The sequence below is a fragment of the Artemia sp. Qi Xiang Cuo genome, chromosome 12 (genome assembly GCF_049724085.1).
Source record: "Artemia sp. Qi Xiang Cuo chromosome 12, ASM4972408v1, whole genome shotgun sequence".
Classification (NCBI taxonomy): Eukaryota; Metazoa; Arthropoda; class Branchiopoda; order Anostraca; family Artemiidae; genus Artemia; species Artemia sp. Qi Xiang Cuo.
In genome coordinates this window covers 64498356-64519366 of record NC_142805.1, presented here as the reverse complement: position 1 = coordinate 64519366, position 21011 = coordinate 64498356, and the positions used below count along the sequence as shown (strand labels likewise).

The following is a 21011-nucleotide window of genomic DNA, read 5'->3' as shown; positions in this document are numbered from 1 at the left end:
CGTCTTAAATATTTTTGATGATTTAGGCGTTCACACGGTTCTTATCGTTTAAACGTCCTTAAAAATATTGTGCGTAGCACTTTTATTATTGCTCACTGTCTTAGCGAAATCCAAAGACTGCAGTTTCTTGTCTTTGCTGATTAAGGACTTTTTCATTTTTGAAACTAGATTTAGCTTGATTATAGGAGTCCGAATTAAAGAAGGAACTGTATTTTGGTATTTCAAATATATCGTGTTTTACTCCCGGTACATATCACCCTTCCCATGAAATAATGACGTCCCGTCATTAGTTACTGCCCATCATGTGTTTTAAAGTTTTTCAATTATTTTTATTATTTTTTTCTACATCCCTATATAAAATTCATCTTCCGGAATAAGATTATTTTTGGTTCTAGGTCAGCTACTATACTAAAGATATTTTTTTTTTTTCTTTTTCTATATCTAACACTGATTACTTTTAATTTTACAATAAGGTTTGGACTATTATAATTTTAAATTGTTTATCTTTTTTTTGATTTTGCTTTATATATTAAGTAATGCATAATATCTAAACAACGTTAAATGAATAACATAATAATATTACACCTAATTCTACTTGTGGCACACACATAAATGACTTATATCATACAATGTTTTGTTCAACATATTCACAGATGACATTAAAACACTTTCACTATTGAGATTTTTGCATTGTAAAAGATATTAGGAAGTAACACATGTAGCTTCACATCTATTCATCACCTTTCGTGTCATTAGTGTACTACACCCTTTTGTTTTAAATTACTGTCCTTCACTCCTTTTGTCGTGGCAAAAATTTCGAAGCACTTACGTTATGGTTTCTTCATGGAACAGTTCGAGTCTAGTTGTATTTACATGATAAGATTTTCCTAATAGTCAACTGGGAAATGACAGTTAAAGTTCGTTCTAATGATCAACTGAGAACTGTTTCATCCCCCTATAGGTGTTGGTGTTTTTCTTCTCAGCATGTTGTGTTTAGGATTTTTGTTTAGGCACATAGAGAATTTATTATCACGTAAAACTTTTCATGTGTGCCTGTATAAATGTGTTGTCGTCGTCCTATCGTTTCTGATTTGATATACAGTCTATAAATTCAACTTTGAACTTTCCCAACTATTCTGTAACATACAATGTTGTTTTGTATCAAGTATCTTTTAATGCTCAAGGGTTTTCTTATAGATATACTTCAGATTGTATTTAATTTATGCTTCAATTATCTTCAATTGTCTTTAAATGTCATTTAACTTCGAATATCGTCTATCGTGTGCTGATCGATGGAGTTCTCAGAATTAAACTTCAAATTGTCTTTAATTTCGTCTTCAAATATCTTCAAATGTCTTTAAGTATCTTTTAACTTCAAATATAGTTTATCATGCGCTGATCGATGAAGTTCTCAGAATTAAACTTCAAATTGTCTTTAATTTCGTCTTCTAATATCTTCAAATGTCTTTAAGTGTCATTTAACTTTAAATATCGTTTATAATGTGCTGATCGATGGAGTTCTCAGAATTAAACTTCAAATTGTCTTTAATTTCAGTTTCAAATATCTTCAAATGTCTTTAAGTATCTTTCAACTTCAAATATTGTTAAATATCGTTTATCTTGTTCTTATCGATGGGGTTCTCAGCATTTATGTGATTATTTAGTTCGTTAAAGCACTTGATACTGAGGTTCAAATATAGTGTTACCTGATACTTAATATGGTTCATGGTCGAAGAAACGACGATCGAAGGTAACTGTTGTTTTCGTAGACGAAGTTTGGATGAAACTTGCCTGGAGTTATGGTGGATACTCTTCGTTGGTTGAGATATGATAAAAATAGATGGTACTGGGTCATATCTGTAATGGGCAGCTTTTTGTAATACTCGATGACCAAAATGTCCATTTACGTTCCTGTAATAAAGACAATGCTGCAGAATCACATGTTCTATTAAGTAAATACACATACAATAATTCACGCATTAATTGGGTTATAACTTCTTAGCTATGAGACAGAATTAAATAAATACACTAATATTAGCACTCACAATGGAAATCTAAAACGGAAATTTCTTCAATTTGTTTTGATAACGAAAATATCGATATTAAATAAACATAATTTACCCTACATTATTAAGTTTGAGGTCTACTTTTACAATATTTTTTTTTGCCTTCATTGTTCACGCTAGTCCGTGCTGTATAAGAAACGCATGTTGCAGCGTCATAACCACACGGTTTTACGCAAACGATACTACAATGAGGGAACAAGACATAACAAGGGCTAGTGGAGACCTCTAGACCCACTAGTTTTCTGATGTCGTCCCTATTTCTTGGCTTAGACGGTTTAATGGGGTTCCGGGTTTAGTCTCAGCATTTCAGCTGTTTCCCCGTGTTATTCTTTTGGTTTTCCGTAATTGCAAGTCAACATTGGTGCCTAATATTCGCTTTTCGAATGAGGTAATTAGATGCAGGGTTCCAAGCTTGCCCGCGTAGATTCCAATTGATGCTTGGCAAAAAATATAAGCGTAATGAAGAACTGACATCAATATCTTTTTAGAAGGCTATTGTTTGAGCAAATCCTTCAGAACTAAATAAATAAATATGATATATTAAAGTCTTATTAGAATCCTTTAAGCGAGAAACACCTTCACATTAATAGGGAATTCCGTGTGGGTTTTACTTAGTCGCCATTGGACGTACACAGTGTTTCAATCCATATATCTTACCTTATTAAATGTTTTTAAAATTTTCCATATTGTTTTTGAGATATAATTCCACATACAACGTGAATTTCCTCATATAATTGTACCATAGGCTGTTTGGTTATAATTACCAAGTGTTGGATAGTGCTACATATATTACACGAGTAAGAAAAACTATATTTCTCGAGTAAGAAACACATGAATAAGCAAACTTTCGGCGCTTAATTACACTTGTAGGCCTAAAATACGCATACAATTCAATAAGATAATATATTTAATAGACATAGTCGATTATGTAATGTAAGTTTCTTTTTTTTTGATAATATACCTCTTGATTGGGACATGGGCCGATTTTTCATGAAAAATATGAGTGGGACCAGAGTCCGTAGATGTAATATATAACGAGAAAGACTTTCGAAAATATGCCAGAAACATTAGAGCACAATATATTTCATAGATAAACCAATAAAATTAAAGGACATTTTTGTCACAGAACTATAGAACAGTGATCTCTCTGTTATTGTATATGTCATAGATATAAACTAGTGAAATTAAATTTTTCGCCAAGGAGCTAAAGACATTAATGCCTTTGTTTCTCTTTGGAAGTAATGTTTAACACAGAGCTGTACGACAGCATACGTCATAGATATAATATAATGAAATTAAAAAGCTTTTTTTTTCTCGGAGCTATAAGAAAGTAAACTCACTGTTTCTCTTTCAAAGCGTTCAGATCCAAAAACGAAAACTTAACTAGCTCACTGAAGTTTCTATTCACCATTTAAGTATTTTCTTTATTGGCCCTGGTTGGCATAAAAATACTAATTTTTTACACTTGAAGGACTGAGAAATATCCCTTCCTACGATCGTGTTCACAAAAAATTAAAGAAAAAAAAACATGGGCTTTTGGTCCTCTCCCGGCGTACCCCCAGTACTGGGCCCACGCGCGGTGTCGGTTTAGGTAGACCACAAGCGTCCTAACTTTGGTTATTTTCTGTTTCAACCTTTCTATTCTCCTTTGAAAGGGTATAGAATTAACACTAGCGAAAATAAGACATCTAAAACTTAATCACATCCTGACTTGGTTAACTCTAAATGCACATTTTTAAATTTATTACAGTGTTAAATTCATTATCTTTGAAAGTTGTATTTACATTAATTAGGGATATTTACATCTGTCAGGTTTTTTAACAGTTCTACCTGACTGTGTCGTGATTATCTCCTCGGGTTGTTGTGGTTTTTTCTTTTTCGGTTTGTCTAGCGAAATAAGGTCAAATTTTTTGTATTGTTTTTTCAAAAACTCTTGCCCTTTTAATTTCGTTTGTTTCCCGTGTGCGGCTGCTGAGGTCGGCCTAGATTTCCCTATTTCTTTAGCTACTATTTGGTCTGATTCGACTTCAGACTCTTCAGAACTGGTTGCCGACGAATCTGGATTGGAACTTTTAGAGGTGGCACTTTTTGTGGTACCACCTGCCCTTCCTTCGTAAGTTTCTACTCCCCCGGAAGTAGAAGGTTTATTCTCTAAGTTCTCGCCTTGAGTTCTCAACTGGGAGGATTTGAAAGATTCTTGAGAGCTTTGGGAAGAATCAATAGTTTTTGCGGGGGTCCTCCATTGTTTGAAGGCCATGTCTTCAGGGGGATGGGGCATTCTTTGCAGTAGGGATTCCCTCCGTGAAGTCCACGTCCAGTCGTGTTTAGGTTTGACCTTGGACACAGTTATATCATGATAGTGACCGTGCTGGTCATTCTTTGGAGTTTTAGTCTCGGGTAATGTACTTGGGATCGTTTTTATTTGAAAAATTATGAAATCCATGGTGTCCCGCATGTTATATTTACTTAAATTTTTTTGAGGAATTTTATTCAACGCAATAACGGGGGTTTATACATCTCGGTTTAATTCCTTCTGTAAATACAGGTTACGTTCGATCGTTGTTGCAGGGGAAGCCATATCGTCTGGACATCTTTTGGGGGGACAGGGGGTCGAGATTCTATCGGGGAAAAATTGGGTTTTTGGAGATATTGTATAATCTAAATCTCCCGCGCTCGCCGATGAATAACTTTTTGGACTTTTTGTTGTTTTTATTTCATGAAAAAATCCTGGTATTAGGGATTTTTTCTTAGGAATAACTAGATTTTCCATTGCTAAAAATTATTCAAAGTTTTGTTCATCACTTTCATTTTCAAAATAATCTTGTTTGAAATTAAACGGTTTTAGCTCTGCCAGTCTTGACCTAGGGGTCTCATTTTTCGAATCTGACGAATCAGTAGAAGAGGGATGTGACATCCACCTCTCTGGAAATTTTGCTCTTTTTAGTCGGCTTACATGCGCCTTGTAAGTTTTTCCACTATCGGGGTTCTCCATTTTAAAGGTATATTCATTATCATACTTTTTGACTAGTCTGTACGGCACAGAATATTTGTTGGAAAGTTTTTTTCCTTCCGTTTTTGCCTCGTTCTTTAGGTAAACGAAGTCTCCTACTTTGAAATCTATATTCCCCTTAATTTTGGGTTGGTTTCTTAGCTCTTGGTTTATTTTACATTTTTCCAATTCTTGCCTAACTATCTTATAAGTTTTCCTCATCCTATTAATGAATTCTTGTTTATAATCTTCTGAGTCGTGATAAAAATTCCCATACTAAATAAATTAAAAAAAAGGGAGTATAAAAAATAGAACAAAAATTAAAAAAAAATGATTTTCTCGGGTTTTTTAGGAATAATCAGTTTTGATTAAGTTATTTAAATAAGGTAAGAATTTATCCCAGTCACTCCTATTGTCTTTTGTATAAACACTTAGAACGTTCGAAAATATTTTATGTCTGTTTTCTATTTTGAAATTAGCTTGTGGATGGTACGGCTCTGTCACCATTTTCTCTATATTAAGTAAACTCATAAAATCTTTTTTTAATATTGAAAAAAAATTGATCAATATGTATCTAAAAATATTATTATTAATTAAAAAAATTAAAAATTATTTTTATAATGAATTAATTTTTTCATAATAACATTGATTTTTTGATTATTTTTCAAAAGTATTTCCGGAAAAATGATCTAAAACCGAAAGAATACATGTATGGCCTCTTCTAGAAACAGGTAAGCCTCCATTTGTCCCGTACAGGTCAAAGGAGATGATATCGAAGGGGTACTTTGCTACTGGGACCCTTCCCATTGGGGGATTTGGATAAGCTGGGGGGGTTTTTCTCAAGTTACATGCTTCGCATGTACTTAAAAATTCTTTAAGTTTTGTCAGTGCCGATTGTAAGTAAAAGTATTGTTTTAACTTATGGAACGTTTTCATAACTCCTGAATGTCCACCTGTGTCCGAATGAAAATATTCAAATGCAGGCCCTATCAAGCTTTGTGGTAATACAGGTATTATCGAGGTTTGGTTTCTATTTGTCTCAGCAGTCACAATCCTACACAGCATTTCTTCATCAATATCGTAGTAGAAATTATCTATCTCTTTTCTAATAGTTTTGAATTTATCCGGTAACGCCTCATCATTCGCAAAATAATCAATTAGTGCTACGCACATTTCATCCCTTTTTTTCTTTCTGTTTATATTTTACAATGACAAGGGACAATAGTTAATATTATTTGCTTTTACTGCGTCTTTGACTTTGTTTTTCTTATATCCATGTTTGCTTTTAGCATTGATAGCATTAACTTCATTTTTTTCAGTTTCCGACGGGTCATTTTCTGGATATCTACTCAAAAAGTCGCAAGCTGCGTTTTGTTTTCCCTTTAAGTGTTCAAAGTCAGAATCTAGGTCTTGGATTTTCATGATCCCTCTATATAGAATGCCAGGGGGGTTTTTAAATGTGCGCAGGTACTGTAAGCTTGTATGGTCTGATCTTAGTATAAATTTTCTACAAATTAAATAATGTCTAAATTTGTCAAAGTGGTAGATAATAGATAATAATTCTAAGTTTGTGGCGGAATAACTGCTTTCGCCCTTTGATAAAGTTTTACTCGAATAGCATATAACTTTTTCTATTTGTTTAGGTGTTCCCTGTAGAGTGTTAGGGTTTTCTACTGGGAGTGTTTGCGAAAGGATAGCGCCTATCCCCTTTGAGCTAGCATCAGTGGTAACGATGAATTTTCCGTTTTCGAAATCAGGGAGTGATAAAATTGGTTCAGAAGTGAGCGCCTTTTTGAGTTGGTCTAGGGAAGTTTGAGCGTCCTGGGACCAGGTAACATTATGGGAAGTTCCTTTGGTTAGTTCCGTGAGGGGTTTCGCAATTTGAGACTCATTGCGTACACATGTTCTTAAGTAGTAAGTAAGTCCTAATATTACCCTTTATTCTTTAATCGTTCTGGGGGCTTGAGGTTTTCAACACATTTTATTTTATCAGGGTCTGGGGATATCTTTCCCTGGGTAAATACTACTCCTAAAAATTTAATTTTGGATTGAAATAAATTTACTTTCTCGGGCCGGCATTTTAAATTGCCTTGCCTGAACTTCTCGAACACCTTAGCTAAATTTGCCAAGTGCTGCTCAGTGTTTTCCCCCACGCATATAATGTCGTCAACAAAGTGAATTATATTCTTTAATCCTCTTAACAGGTGCAATAGGGGTCTACATAACGCGCTTGAACTTGTTTTAAGCCCAAATGGTACTCTCAAGTATTCATAAGATCCATATTCGGATGCTGAAAATGTAGTTTTATGGCGTATAATCTCGTTCCTTTCTAATTCATGGATTTTATTTTTTAACCACTCTTTGTGCTTATACGGCACGCGATATGGCTGTTTTGCTACGGGATTACCAGTCGTTAAAATTGAATGCTGGTAAAATTTGATAATACCGATGTCATTTTAAGATTCAGAAAAAAAATACTTAAAATTACATAATAAATCGCATAAATTTTTATTAAGTTACAAATACGTAATATGATCCATTTTAAATTTGTTTAAAAATTGCGATTTAGTCAAGGGATATTCGTTATTTGAAGTTTTAATACCGTTAACTAGGTTTATTTTTGAATTTTTCCATGTATTTAAATCATTTTCCGTTAAAATCTCGATTTGGACTAAACAGGTCCCCTTTTTAATTGTAATTGTATCGTTTTCATGGTTATTGGTTACCCAAATAAAACCTTCTCCTTTGTCATAATATATAATCTGTTCCTCGCATAACAGATTTTCGGGTATTTCCGACGGTGTCGCAAACCATATTTCTGATTTGCTAATTACTGGCTCGATCATTTGTGATATTTGAATTTTTTGCATCGTTTTGGGAGGGATTTTTGTTTTCCTTATCGCAAATCCGTAATCTTTCTCTTCATTTTCCTTGTTTATTAGATTCATGCTGGCGCTATGCTGCGCCATTGCGGCATCTTGTGGCGTCACGTTGGGTTTTACTATGTTTTTCCACAATTCCACTATTTTCTTAATTTCATTTGATCTGTACTGTCGCATATCTCCTATTTTTATTTTCGCAGATTTAATACTGTTATTATTTGAATTTGCTTCATTTCTGAGATATTTTTCAGGATAATTGAACAAATTTCCAATTATGCCATGCCTTTGCGAGACATGAGGTTCAAAATACTTCGACATTATACCGCTAGAAATTTTGTTTACTGTTATGTTATCTTCGTAACCTCTGTTACGATTTCTTAAGATAGGAATATCATCCCCCACGTTGGATGGGTTGACCAACGTCTCGTTGGCTACGTCTAATAGTATTTTATTATACCTTAGAAAATTTGCCCATATAAGAGCCTCATATGGGAGATTATTACATATAATAAAATTTGTCATGAAGGTTCTGTTGTCTCTTTTTATGTTTAGGCAAATTGACCCTTTTGCATTTAATTTATGGCCTGTAACACTTGTTAAATTGGGATTATTTGGGTTCTTTTGTCGCCTCATGTGCAGAGGCAACGTATTAAATACGCAAGAGTTTATGATATTTACAGTAGCTCCACTGTCAACTAAGGCCGTAAAGTAAACGTTTTCTACAAAAAAATCATTAAATATAGGTAACTTGTTAATAATATCACTACAAGAAGGCACTAGTATTGTTTTGGACCTATTAATTCCTGGCACCCTCGGGGTCCAACTTATGTTTCTGAGGGGCCTGAAGCGTTTCCCTGAAGATTTATTTCATTTCTCGGTGCCTGTAATAGATATCCGGACGTATTAGGTTCAGTAGGCATATTGAAATGATTTACGTCTGCCAGTCTTCGCCATGTATTATTATGGTAACGTGAATGTCTCGTGTCAGTGCTGTTTGCTGGCGTTGATTGCCAGTGCTGATGGCTTGTAAAATTCTTAGGTTCCATTGGCAAATTTTAATTATTTCCGTAGTAAAGTCTCGCCTTATATATAACTTGGTGAGGAGATGTGTTTTCAAACAGTTAATTATTTTGAAACTTGTGAAAAAGGTTGTACAAAGATTGTTGGCACGCATTATACATTACTGATTGGCGCAATCCCCCCTGGCTATAGTCTATTGCACGACCGGTGCTAAAATTTGTTCTTCTGAACAAATGGTTACCGTAATTTTGCGTATTACCGACAGCATCTCTTGGTATGGGACTGGTGACGTAGTGGCACTCTCTTGCTATGTGGCCAACATGATTGCAGTTATAGCACCTGATTAATGTAGGGTTAATGGGCTGAAAACGTACTGTTTTCTGCCTAGCGGGTTTTGGCGATTTGTTTCTTTGTGCTACTGGGGAGTTATCCCTTGGAAATAAATTGGGGGATGTCTGATCGCCCTTGAAGATTAGGTTCGCGTTTGAGTCGCCTAGGCTGCTTATTTTTGTATTACTATGATTAGCAACCATTTTATCAACTTCAATTAGTCGTTCTACCTCTTGGACTGCAAGATCCAACGTCTGAATATTCTTGGATATTACTACTCGATATAGTTTTGGGGTAGCCCTTGCAAAAAGGTATTTAGTATGACTTTTTCATACAGTTGCCCAGAACCACTTCCGTATTTTGCTTCTACAGAAATGCGTATATTATCCAGGTAGTCCCTTAAAGTCTGCGATAACTTAAAGCTTACTAATTCATGTATTTGTTTATTTATTGAACTAGTTTATATAAATCTCCCTTTAAATGCTTTTAACAATTTATCAATTATCGTTATTGGCAAGCTGGCGTTATTTAGTCCCGTCTGTTCGACCTATTTTAGAAAGGTTAAGGCCTGGCCTCTTAATCGTAGTAGGAGCATGTTTTTTAACGCTCCAACGTCTGTTTTTGTTAATTGTACAAACTGGGTCAATTGGATATTGAATTCGTCAATATCTGTTTGACAATTGTTTTCCGGGATAGTTTTTAAAATTTATATATTTTTTGCGACTAACTTTTGCATTATTATTAATTAATTTAGATCGTCCATGATTTTTTTTTTTCTTTTTTTTTTCCGTTTATATCAAAGTAAAATTTTAATTAAAATATTTTTGGGTAGGCTATTATATCCTATGAGATATTAGGGGTTTCCTATCGTAGCCTAGCGGTTATAGGCCTAATCAATTTTCTTATATGTCTGTATCTCTCCGAAAATCAAATTTGAATTACAAAGTTTAAATAGCCTAACTAGTTCGCAGTTTTCCTCCAATTTCCGACACGCGCCATTTGTACCATTGAAGAATTGATTGTAGTAATAGAAGGGGTTTGCTCGTGGCGATAGAGATTTCTCCTATAGCGCCACTTGGAGATCAGATTCCTTTGGGAGCATTTACCTTGGAGACTGGCGAACTAGTTACCTATTATTGGACTAGACTCAGACATATAAGAGAAACAAACACATATAAAAAGACAATAGATTTATTAGACTTACATGCTTAGTTGTACAGCAATGGGTCACTTCAAAGACAATAAATGGTGACCGAGATTATTTGCGGTACGAACTCTTTTAGATCCAACTTAACATTTTAAATTAAAAAACACATTTACCCCACTCCCACACGCAGTTCTTTCGTCCTGCGCTCTAGGGACTGCCTGCCATTGGCTCACGGGGACCAAGGAAACGGACCCTCGTCCAAGACTCTGTATTGTTTATTTTGATGATAAAAGCGGTCACACTTTTAGGCTCTATTACACTGCTAATGGCAGAGATTTATTAACTCAGTTCTTTTTGATCACTTTATTGTTGAAATAAAAATACCGCAATTTCTTTCCTTAGATGAGTCCAGACATTTTCATTTTTGAAACTATATTTGTATTGACTATAGGAGTAAGAACTAAAGAATGAACTTTATTTTGGTATTTCAAATATATAGTGTTTTACTCCCGGTACACCGGTGGAGGGGTTTTGTGGGGTCTGGGGTACCTTGGTGGGACAGGTGAGGGCCTTTGGGGGGCTTGGGGATGGACTTTTTAGGGTCTGGGGCCCTTTGTGTGCCTGGTGGACCTTTGGGACTGGGAGAGGGCCGTTGGGGACTGGTGGCGGACCTTTGGTGGCGCGGGTATGGCCTTTTAGGGTATGGGGCCCTTTGGGGGCCTGGTGGACCTTTGGGACCGGGAGAGGGCCTTTGGGGACTGGTGGAGGACCTTTGGGGGTCCGGGGGGCCCTTGAGCACGGATTGGGCCCATTGGGGCCCGGTGGGGCCGTTGGGGGGCTGGGGTCCCTTTGGGTGCCCGGTGGACCTTTGGGGACCGGGTGAGGGCCTTTGGGAGCCGGGGGGACCTTTGAGGACCGGAGGCTTCCTTCGGGGTAGGGGTAGAGTAATCGGGGCCCTTGGGGAGCCCTGGGCGCCCGGGGCGGCCCTTGGGGACCGGGGGCGGGCCTTTGGGGACGGGGGGAGGGCTTTTGGGGTTCTGGTGGACCTTTGGGGACCGGGGAGGGCTTTTGGGGGTCTGGTGGACCTTTGGGGACCGGGGAGGACCTTTGGGGCTCGGGTATGGCCTTTTTAGGGTCTGGGGCCCTTTGGGTGCCTGGGGACCTTAGGGGACTGGGTGAGGGTCTTTGGGGGTCCGGGGTCCTTTGGAAGCCCAGAGAACCTTTGAGGACCGCTGGCTTCCTTCGGGGTTGTGGTAGGGGGATCGGAACCCTTTGGGGTTGGGGTAGAGGACCTCACAACACTGTTCAATTGAAACTTGTGTATTATAACGACCACACTCAAATTCTCTTCCAAAATCTCTTCTAAAATCATATTTTATAATGTCTCTAGCTGTTTCGCCGAAATAGTTCCATAAAATAGCTAAAACGGTTTCGCCAAAATTATCCCCAAACGGAATTTCAGCATGTTCCTTTTGTTTGGCATCTCTGCGCTAATGCATTTCAAATTATTTGGAAACCTTTTCCTAAGCTAAGATCAAAACATCTGCCCGTGAATCAATTCTCTTTAGAACAACAAATTAATTCCCCTTTCGTGTCAATCAATCAATCATGACATCATGTGTGATCTAACTGTTTCTCCTAGACAAATCTCTTTGGAAATGCAAAGGACATTAATTAACTTGACGTCATCTGTCAGACATTAATTAACTGTTTCCCGGGAACTCGTAACATTTGGCTTGGAAACAACAATAACAAATACTGCTTCCCGGAAACTCGTAAAATCTGGCTTGAACAACAACAAGAAGGAAGTGTCAAAGTTTCTGATTTTTCATTCTCACTGACAAAATCCATAAAACCATCAAATAATCGACACACATAACCATCCATGAAAACAGACATAAATGTGACAAACTTTCTGTTTTTTCATTCTCACTGACAAAGTCCATAAAACAGACAAAATTCCTTGTTTTTAAAGTGAGAAAATTCCTGTTTTTTCATTCTCACTGACAAAATCCATAAAACCATCAAATAATCAACACACATAACCATCCATAAAACCATCCATAAATGTGACAAAATTTCTGTTTTTTCATTCTCACTGAGAAAGTCCATAAAACCATCCATAAATGTGACAAAATTCCTGTTTTTCAAATTCTCACTGACAAAGTCCATAAACCACGTGGCTCTATGCCCATATATGGACCCCCGTCACGAGTCAATAAGGCATCAACCTCCCATAGCAGTTTCTGGCTGAAGGGCCAATGAATGGAGATTAGCACCCCCGGTTGGGACTATAAAGCCCAATGCCGTATTCTTTCCTTTACTTCTCCTGAAGTGAATGCCGTCTATATACGACTATAGGCTATATGATTAAGGTTTTAATGGAGAGGATGCTCGGGTTTTTTTCCCCTCTTTTTCTTCAAAAAATCTCAAACAGTGTATAATAAGCATCTTTTCTGGCAGTTTGCCTGAAATTTACTGGCTAGAAATTACTGAACAGGAATAGGAATTTGGTATACTTAGAAGCGCCTATTTAAAGAACACGTTTCTTTATCTTACCACAATTTTTTTCATTGTGCTACACTATATCCCATCTTTTACGGTACTTTCAGTTTATTCTTCGTTTTGTTTCGCTCAAACAAGGGCAGTTACGGACCTTATTATTCTGAAGAAGGGTTCTTTTTTCCGCCAATTTCCCTTTCTATTTTACTATATGTTCCACCCATTAGTTTCATTTCAGCTTTGTGCTATCTAAGAAAGCCAAGGTTTCCTCGCGGGAAATATGTGTTTTCTATTCTTTCTTTTCTATGATTTGGGAATTGAACTCGAAGTGAACGAAGTGTTACAGGAGTCGTTAAGAAGACTTTTAATCAAGATTGATTACTTAGATTGTTTAGTAATTACTTAGGTGCGATGGGGAGGTATATAGACATATAGGTCTAGGAGTCAGAAACTTTTTTTAAAATTGAAACTTACAAGAGATGCCTAAGATTTTAGGCTTTTTGATCAGGACTGCGAACTGGATGGACACATTTTATGTCAAAAGGACACATTCCCATATGCCGCGACACAATAAAAGGGCAAAAAAGGGATATATTTTGTAAATTTATGACATAAAACAAAACATTTCCCAACTGGATATATATTTTGATTAAAAAAAACGTCAATCAAACAGTTCGTGGTAACGAACTGTTAGTAAGAAGCGACGCGGCTCAACAGTAACCGAAACTCTAAAAAACGGAATTTTGATACCGATATGTATATATATATATATATATATATATATATATATATATATATATATATATATATATATATATATATATATATATATATATATATATATATATATATATATATATATATATATATATATATATATATATATATATATATATATATATATATATATATATATATATATATATATATATATATATATATATATATATATATACATATATATATATATATATATATATATACATATATATACATATATATATATATATATATATATATATATATATATATATATATATATATATATATATATATATATATATATATATATATATACATATATATATATATATCAAAAGAGATGGCTTATTATGCTTCTTCCAAATATATAAGTTTCATCTTATACCATGTATCGCTACGAGGCCGAAAATATTTGCTTGATTTTCAAATCAAGAAGAAAACACTAACTAAAAGTCAAAGAATCTTATTGAACATCACACCATCAGATTCAGTGTATCAGAGAACCTTATGTAAGAGTTATCAACCTCCTATCTGCAAAAATGTAGAATTTTGTATTTTTTGCCGGAAGAAAGATCACGGATGCGTGTTTATTTGTTTGTTTTTGTTTGTTTGTTTTTCCCAGGGGTGATCGTTTCGACCCAGGGCTCCTTAAATATTAAAACAGGGCTCATTCAAACGGAAATTAAAAGTCTTAGTGCCCTTTTTAAGTGACCAAAAAGACTGGAGGGCAACTAGGCCCCCTTCTCCGCCTCTTTTTTCCCAAAATCATCCTATCAAGATTTTGAGATAGCCATTTTGTTCATCATAGTTGAAAGACCCAATGACTATGCTTTTGATATAACATACCCCCCCCCCCCACCCACAGCCCCAGGGAAAAGGTCTTTAAGTAGCAAAATTTGCTTATTATTTTCGACTAGTCTTTGTTATTGGGAAGTATGCATGCATTTTTGGTTGGGGAGGGGGGAAATTTTCTGCTGGGGTATTTTCCAAGGGGTGAACATGTCAGGGGAAATATTACAGTGGGGGAATGTGCCAGAATTCCTATGCAAAATTCTTTTTATTTTTCTTTCCTTCTCTTTTCTGTCTCAATATTGCGCGTGGAGTTGTAAGGGTAATTTTTCAGGGTAAATTTTCACCGGGATTGAATTATATAGAGAATATTTCCGGGGGAGGGGGATTTCTCCGTGGAGGTGTGGCTGGATTTACATGTTTATATAAGTTTTGGGCTTTCACACTAACTCATTTTGTATGAATGTTATATATGGATTTCTTTATCATAATTGATGTTAACTGTCCGCCTTGAAAGATGTTTACAAAGCATCTTTTGGTCAATATTACAGCTAGTAAAAAATAACCTCTAGTTTTTAAGATTTCAAGGTGGACACATTTTAGTTAAAAATTACACATTTTTGAAGGCTCAGGGGACACATTCATGGACTAAAAAGGTAGCAACCCTGTTTTTGGTTAGTTGAATTGTACGGAGTCGAACTCGAAGGATGTATAATGGTAAATAAGTAAAACCTAGTAAAAAAAAACTCTATAAGCATGGGAATATTAAGAGGGTCCCTGTATAATGGTCCCCAATCACTATTAAACGCAAAATATTTAGGAGGTTTCATACAAGCCACACTATTTGTATTTAATCTATCAGTGCCTGTGTACTATAGTAACTAGACTCATTGTGTTTAGTTTTCAATTAGATCATTTTGATTTAGACAAGAGGGCTTAAAAACACATTGCTCGAGGATTAAGGTTTAGAAAAATAGTGTTTTTGTTAGTAATTAAATAAAAAAAAACAAGTTTTTTAACTGAAAGTAAGGAGCGACATTAAAAATTAAAACGAACAGAAATTATGCCGTATATAAAAGGGGCTGTCCCCTCCTCAATGCCTAACTCTTTACGCTAAATTTTTTTATGGTTTTAAAAAATAGAGTTGTGAGAAAGAGTCAAACTTTAGCGTAAAGAGCGTAGCATTGAGTAGGGACAGCCCCTTTCATATACGGAATAATTTCTGTTCGTTTTAAGTTTTAATGTCGCTCCTTACTTTCAGTTAAAAAAAATTGTTTTTTTTATATTTAATTTCTGAACGTTTTTGAATTAATACAGCTTTTGATTTTGGCTCACCGTAAATGAATAGTTAAGACGAAATTTGCAAATGAATTTTAGTTTTTTTGGTTAAATGGCTTTCTCGAAAGTTGTTTAATTTTATTTACGAACGTTTTTATTAGTAATAAATATGCGTAACTTACGAATTAACTTAATTAACGAACTTCTATATTCGTATATTTTTATTAGGTATATTAAGAAGTTCAACCCCTAGTCAATAGCTTGGTCTTTACGCTAAAGCTCAAGTTTTGTTCCAATTCTTTAAAAATGACCCATTAAACACAAAGGCCTTTAATTAGAATAAATAGCTCTTATGAAAGTACTAAAAAAATTTAGCGTAAAGAGCGAGGTATTGACTAGGGGGCGAACCCAATCATATACGTAATAATTTCTGTTGGTCTTAAGTTTTGATGTTGCTCCTTACTTTCAGTTGAAAAACTTGTTTTTTTATTTAATTTCTGATTGTTTTTTTAATAAAGCTGGGAAATACGGTGCCCCCTTCATAGCAATGTCCCTTCCCCCGTGAAAACTTCCTCCATGAAAAGATCCTCCCACGTAACCCCCGACCCACTCCCCCCCATTACCTGAAAAAAATCCTCCCTGAAAACTTCTGTATAATTCGCAAAAAATAATACTATATGTAAACAATCGACAAAGCTCATAAATTGCAGACCTTCCCCCGGGGAATGTGACGGATAAATCATCCTCAAAGACATACTTATTATATTTTTCGACCATGTTGAACAAAATGGCTATCTCAAAATGTTGATGGGGTGACTTTGGGAAAAAAATTAGCGTGGGAGGGGACCTAGTTGCCCTCCATTTTTGCCCATTTAAAAATTGCACTAGAACTTTTAATTTCCGTTCGAATGAGCCCTCCCGCGATATTCTAGGACCACTGGGTCGATACGATCACCCCTGTGGAAAAAAAAACAACAAATTAACACGTAAAAAATACAAAATTCCACATTTCTGTAGATGGGAGCTTGAAACCTCTACTGTAAGGTTCTCTGATACATTGAATCCGATAGTGTGATTTTCATTAAGGTTCTATGACTTTTAGGGGGTGTTTCCCCCCTTTTCGAGAATAAGGCTAATTTTCTCAGGCGCGTAACATTTGATGGGTAACCAAGAACTGTTTGAGAAGTATCTTGCTATGTTTACAATTGTTCTTAGAAAATATTATTCAGTTTTCTTCGATGCTAAAATATATTCAAATATATTTTTAAGTACTCGTTTAAATTTAATATATCCCTTGGTAGTGCAGTGGACTTTTTCGCTGCTTGGTTTTACGGGGCCCAGGGCTCAGCCCCACATGCTTCAAGGTTAGAACACTGATCTATTTATTGGGGGAAAATGTACAACAGGTATATGAATAACTTATAGACACGTATGTCCAGTGAACGGATACAAAAGAAATTGACTAAAAAAACACTAAGAAAAAAGAGAAAAATACTTCACAGTCGGGTGGGACTTGAATAAAATAAATAATAAATATTCTTTTAAAAATCAAATAGAATTTTTTTTGTTGTCTCTTTGATACATTATTATTATTATTGAAAATGAAGTTTTATTAGAACAACGATTCGAAATAAATCTATCAAAAGTTATTTTTTCAATAATAAAAAATCACCAAGCTATAGGCCTATCTATCAAAATCTTCGTTCGGCTGGATTGTTCTCTGGAACATAACACTTCAGCACCTCTTTCATTTTAACGGTATTGAATTTTTAGCCCCAAAAAATAAGTGCCAAAAGTCCAAAAGCTTTCGATCGTAAAAATGATCCGGAACGCAGATTTCCGGGAATCTCTAGATAAATTAGAGTCCTGTGACTGTTTTTACTGAACAAAAAAGGATTTTGAATTCATTGAGCTTAACCTCATTTTTTCCCCGAGAAAACGGTTTATTTTACCATTAAAGGATGCATGAAAATACAATAAACATGAAAGGATAAACATATAGGATGTGGAATTGCAAGGGACTAATACCTTAGTTTATGTTATTGTTGAAGAAAGTTTTCATGAACGTAAAAGGCACGTTCGAGGCTTGGGTTGCTCTCTCTGAGTAATCAGGCACGCCAGGTGGCGTGTGTCAAGCGTTTTGGGGACTACGCCAAGTGTGGCGGAACTCTCTGGCACACGTGGCGCTCCATGATGTACACCAATTGGTGGGAAGTAAGTGATCCCTTGGTTGGAAGAGGAGGTGGGTGAAGGAGTGCAAAAATTACTCAGTTTTCTCTAAAATTAAATTTAAATGAAAGGTTCTGAAGGCTTTTCTATATTCATAATTTTATTTCCCTGGCCTAGGAAGGCCACTTACACATTTTAGATTAATTTGCTACCATTCTAATAAATTTTTTTTTAAACATAGTACTGGGTGTTAAATTTACTGTTTAAAGAAGGAGGATCAAGTGTCGCTTCGTCTGCAAAAATGGTTATTGCTAATTTTTACATTTAACTGGTCTTCAATATGCTTAGAATGTTTAACTAGAAGATATAGATCGGTGCTAAGTTTCATTAAGTCGTACAGTTAAGTCATACTAAAAGGAAATGAAAATAAAAAAAAAACGGATAAAAGTTTTAATAAGACAGTGAATTTGGAAAAAAACAACAAACTTTTTTTTTTGGGGGGGGGCCTACGCACACATTTATTATTCAGGGTATGGTCTAAAGTTTGCAAATTTAAACTTTTTTTTATGGAAAGGTTGGTTGCGCATGTCCGACATCGAGTTGATTTTGGTTATTATTTTCTTTCCGATCTTCTAAAATAAAATAATACTAAAATATAAAACGGTTTAAGAAATTAATAGCTCTTAGTTAGAGTTTTTCAGAATCAGTAAAGGAAACGGATTTTCTTTGTTACTTTTTACAAATATATTTTCTATGCAATTTAGTACATTTTAGTGTTTACTGAAGAAATCAATTTAGTGAAAGATACTGGCTACTGACGTGCATACGAGAAGAAATGCACAAGTTAAATTTGTTATGGAAGAACTAGCTTAACTTTTAGCTTTTAGTCCAGTTCAAAATACATTTAATATTGTGCCAATGTATATAATCCATAGTTATAACTCAGTAAAGGAAATGATTTTTTTTTCTTTTTGAAAATATATTTTCTTTACAATTGAAAATTTATTAAGGGCCTGCAGCGGTCATGTTTTTTGGGGCTGTTCCCGAGGGGCTGCATTACGGTTTTTGGGTATGCTGAATCTGATGATGTCAATTTCATTAAGATCCCTGGATTTCTTAGGGTGCCCCCCCCCCCTTTGTCGAAAATCTGGCAAATTTTCTCATGCTCGTAGCTTTTGATGGGTAAACATTAAACTTATGCATTTTATATTTTGAATCAGAAGAAAAATCCAGTTCTTTTGATGTATTAATGTCGAAATTCCTGTTTGTTGAGTTTTTATTACCATTGGGCCGAGTCGCCTCTTCCTTACAGTTCGTTAGTTCGTTAGTTCGAACTGTTTGATTATTTTGTGTTAATCTGTAGGTTTTCTTTATTTTTTTCGAGAAAGCAAAAGTTTAAATGAGCTTAGAAATAGAATGGTACAGCGATCAGCTAGATTATTTTTACTTGAGAAAACGGTGAATAGTAATATTTCCTAGGCTAAGTAACAATTTTCATTTTCCTGGATTTGGTTTTTCTAGCGTCTCTTAACATGCTTACCACAACACGCTGTTATCTTATAGGTCTGTTACGCCATCTTTTGTTTTAATGGACATTCAAAGTACTACCGTTATCACCTATGTATATCAGTTGGTCAGTGGTGAAGTGAAAGTAGAGCGAATTGAATACAAGAAAAACTGAAGAAATTTGCATTCCTCTCAGTCTAACTGGTAAGCCAATTACTTCTTCAGTAAGTGCAATGGAGGGACCTCTTGGGAAAATCCATTGAATTTGGAAACTTTTTAATATCAATGGATAAATTGACAAATCTAAAATATTCTATAGTGCCTTGCTGTAGTCGGTTTCACAAAATGAGAAATTAGTGGACTACAACTTTTTTAATTTTTTTTTAAATCAGAGGCAACGCTATAGGCCATACGGCTATAGGCCATATACATATAGGCCATATGTTTTATTATTATTATTATTTTTTCCCAGAGGCACTTCATATGGAAGGGGTCGTCGTAGAAACTTCAAAGGGGGCTCAATCGAATGGAAATCGAGGGTTCTAGTGCCCTTATTAAGAGTCAAAAGTGATTGGAGGGCAATTAATCCCCCCACGCCCATCATTCCCCCAAACATATCCAATAAAAATTTTGAGATAGCCATTTTGTTCAGCGTATTTGATTTCCAAATAGAAAATATGTTTTTGAGGAGGACAACCCTCAGGGCAAGGGTTTTATGTTATGTTCAGGGGCCATATAAGAATGATGTTGGCACAATGTATTATTTATTATTTTATTCCTTTAGAGCAGGGCACTTAGTATCGAAGAAGTTGTCGTAGAAACTTTGAAAAGGGATCATTCAATTGAAATTTGCGGGGCTTGTGCCCTTTTTAATAGTCGAAAGTGATTGGAAGGCAACTAACACCCCTTCCACGCCCACCATTCCCCGAAACACATCCAATCAAAATTTTGAGATTGCCATTTTGTTCAGCGTAGTTGATTTCCATTAGAAATTATATATAGAGGAGGACACTCCACCACAGCCTTCAGAGCAAAGGTTGGAAGTTATTCCCTAGGGGTATATGAGGTTTTTGTAGAAGGTGTTGTCGTAGAAACTTAAAAAAAGGCTGATTTGATTGGAAATTCAAAGAGCTAGTGCCTTTTTTAATTGTTGGAAGTGATTGGAGGGCAACTAACCCCCCTCTCGTGCCCACCTTTCCCCCAAACACATCCAGTCAAAATTTTAATATAACCATTTTATTCAACGTAGTTTTAAGTTCTGGAAATTAGGTCTTTGAGGATGACAACCCCCCCACAGCCCGCAGGGCAAGGGTTGTAAGTTATGCCCTGGGGGCGTATAAGGTTTTGTATAGACAGCGTTGTCGTAGAAACTTCAGAAAGGGATCATTCGATTGGAAATTTAAATGGCTAGTTCCTTTTTTAATAGTCGAAAGTGATTCTAAGGCAACTGAACACCTCTTCCACGCCCCCCATCTCCCCAAACACATCCAATCAAAATTTTGAGATGACTACTTTGTTCAACGGAGTTGAAAGTTCCTGAAATTATATGTCTGAGGAGGACACTTCCCCTA

The 21011-nt window shown here is 35.5% G+C and overlaps 1 protein-coding gene across 1 annotated transcript in view; it reads left to right on the top strand.

Moving 5' to 3' along the window:
- Positions 1-19640, top strand: part of Vps29 (vacuolar protein sorting 29) — a 115837-nt gene extending 96197 nt beyond the window's left edge. The window contains exon 4 of the mRNA XM_089097991.1: positions 19498-19640. Within this exon, the coding sequence (XP_088954117.1) occupies positions 19498-19615 (118 nt within the window). The 3' untranslated portion in view covers positions 19616-19640. The remainder of the gene's footprint in view (positions 1-19497) is intronic.
- Positions 19641-21011: the final 1371 nt, after the last annotated feature.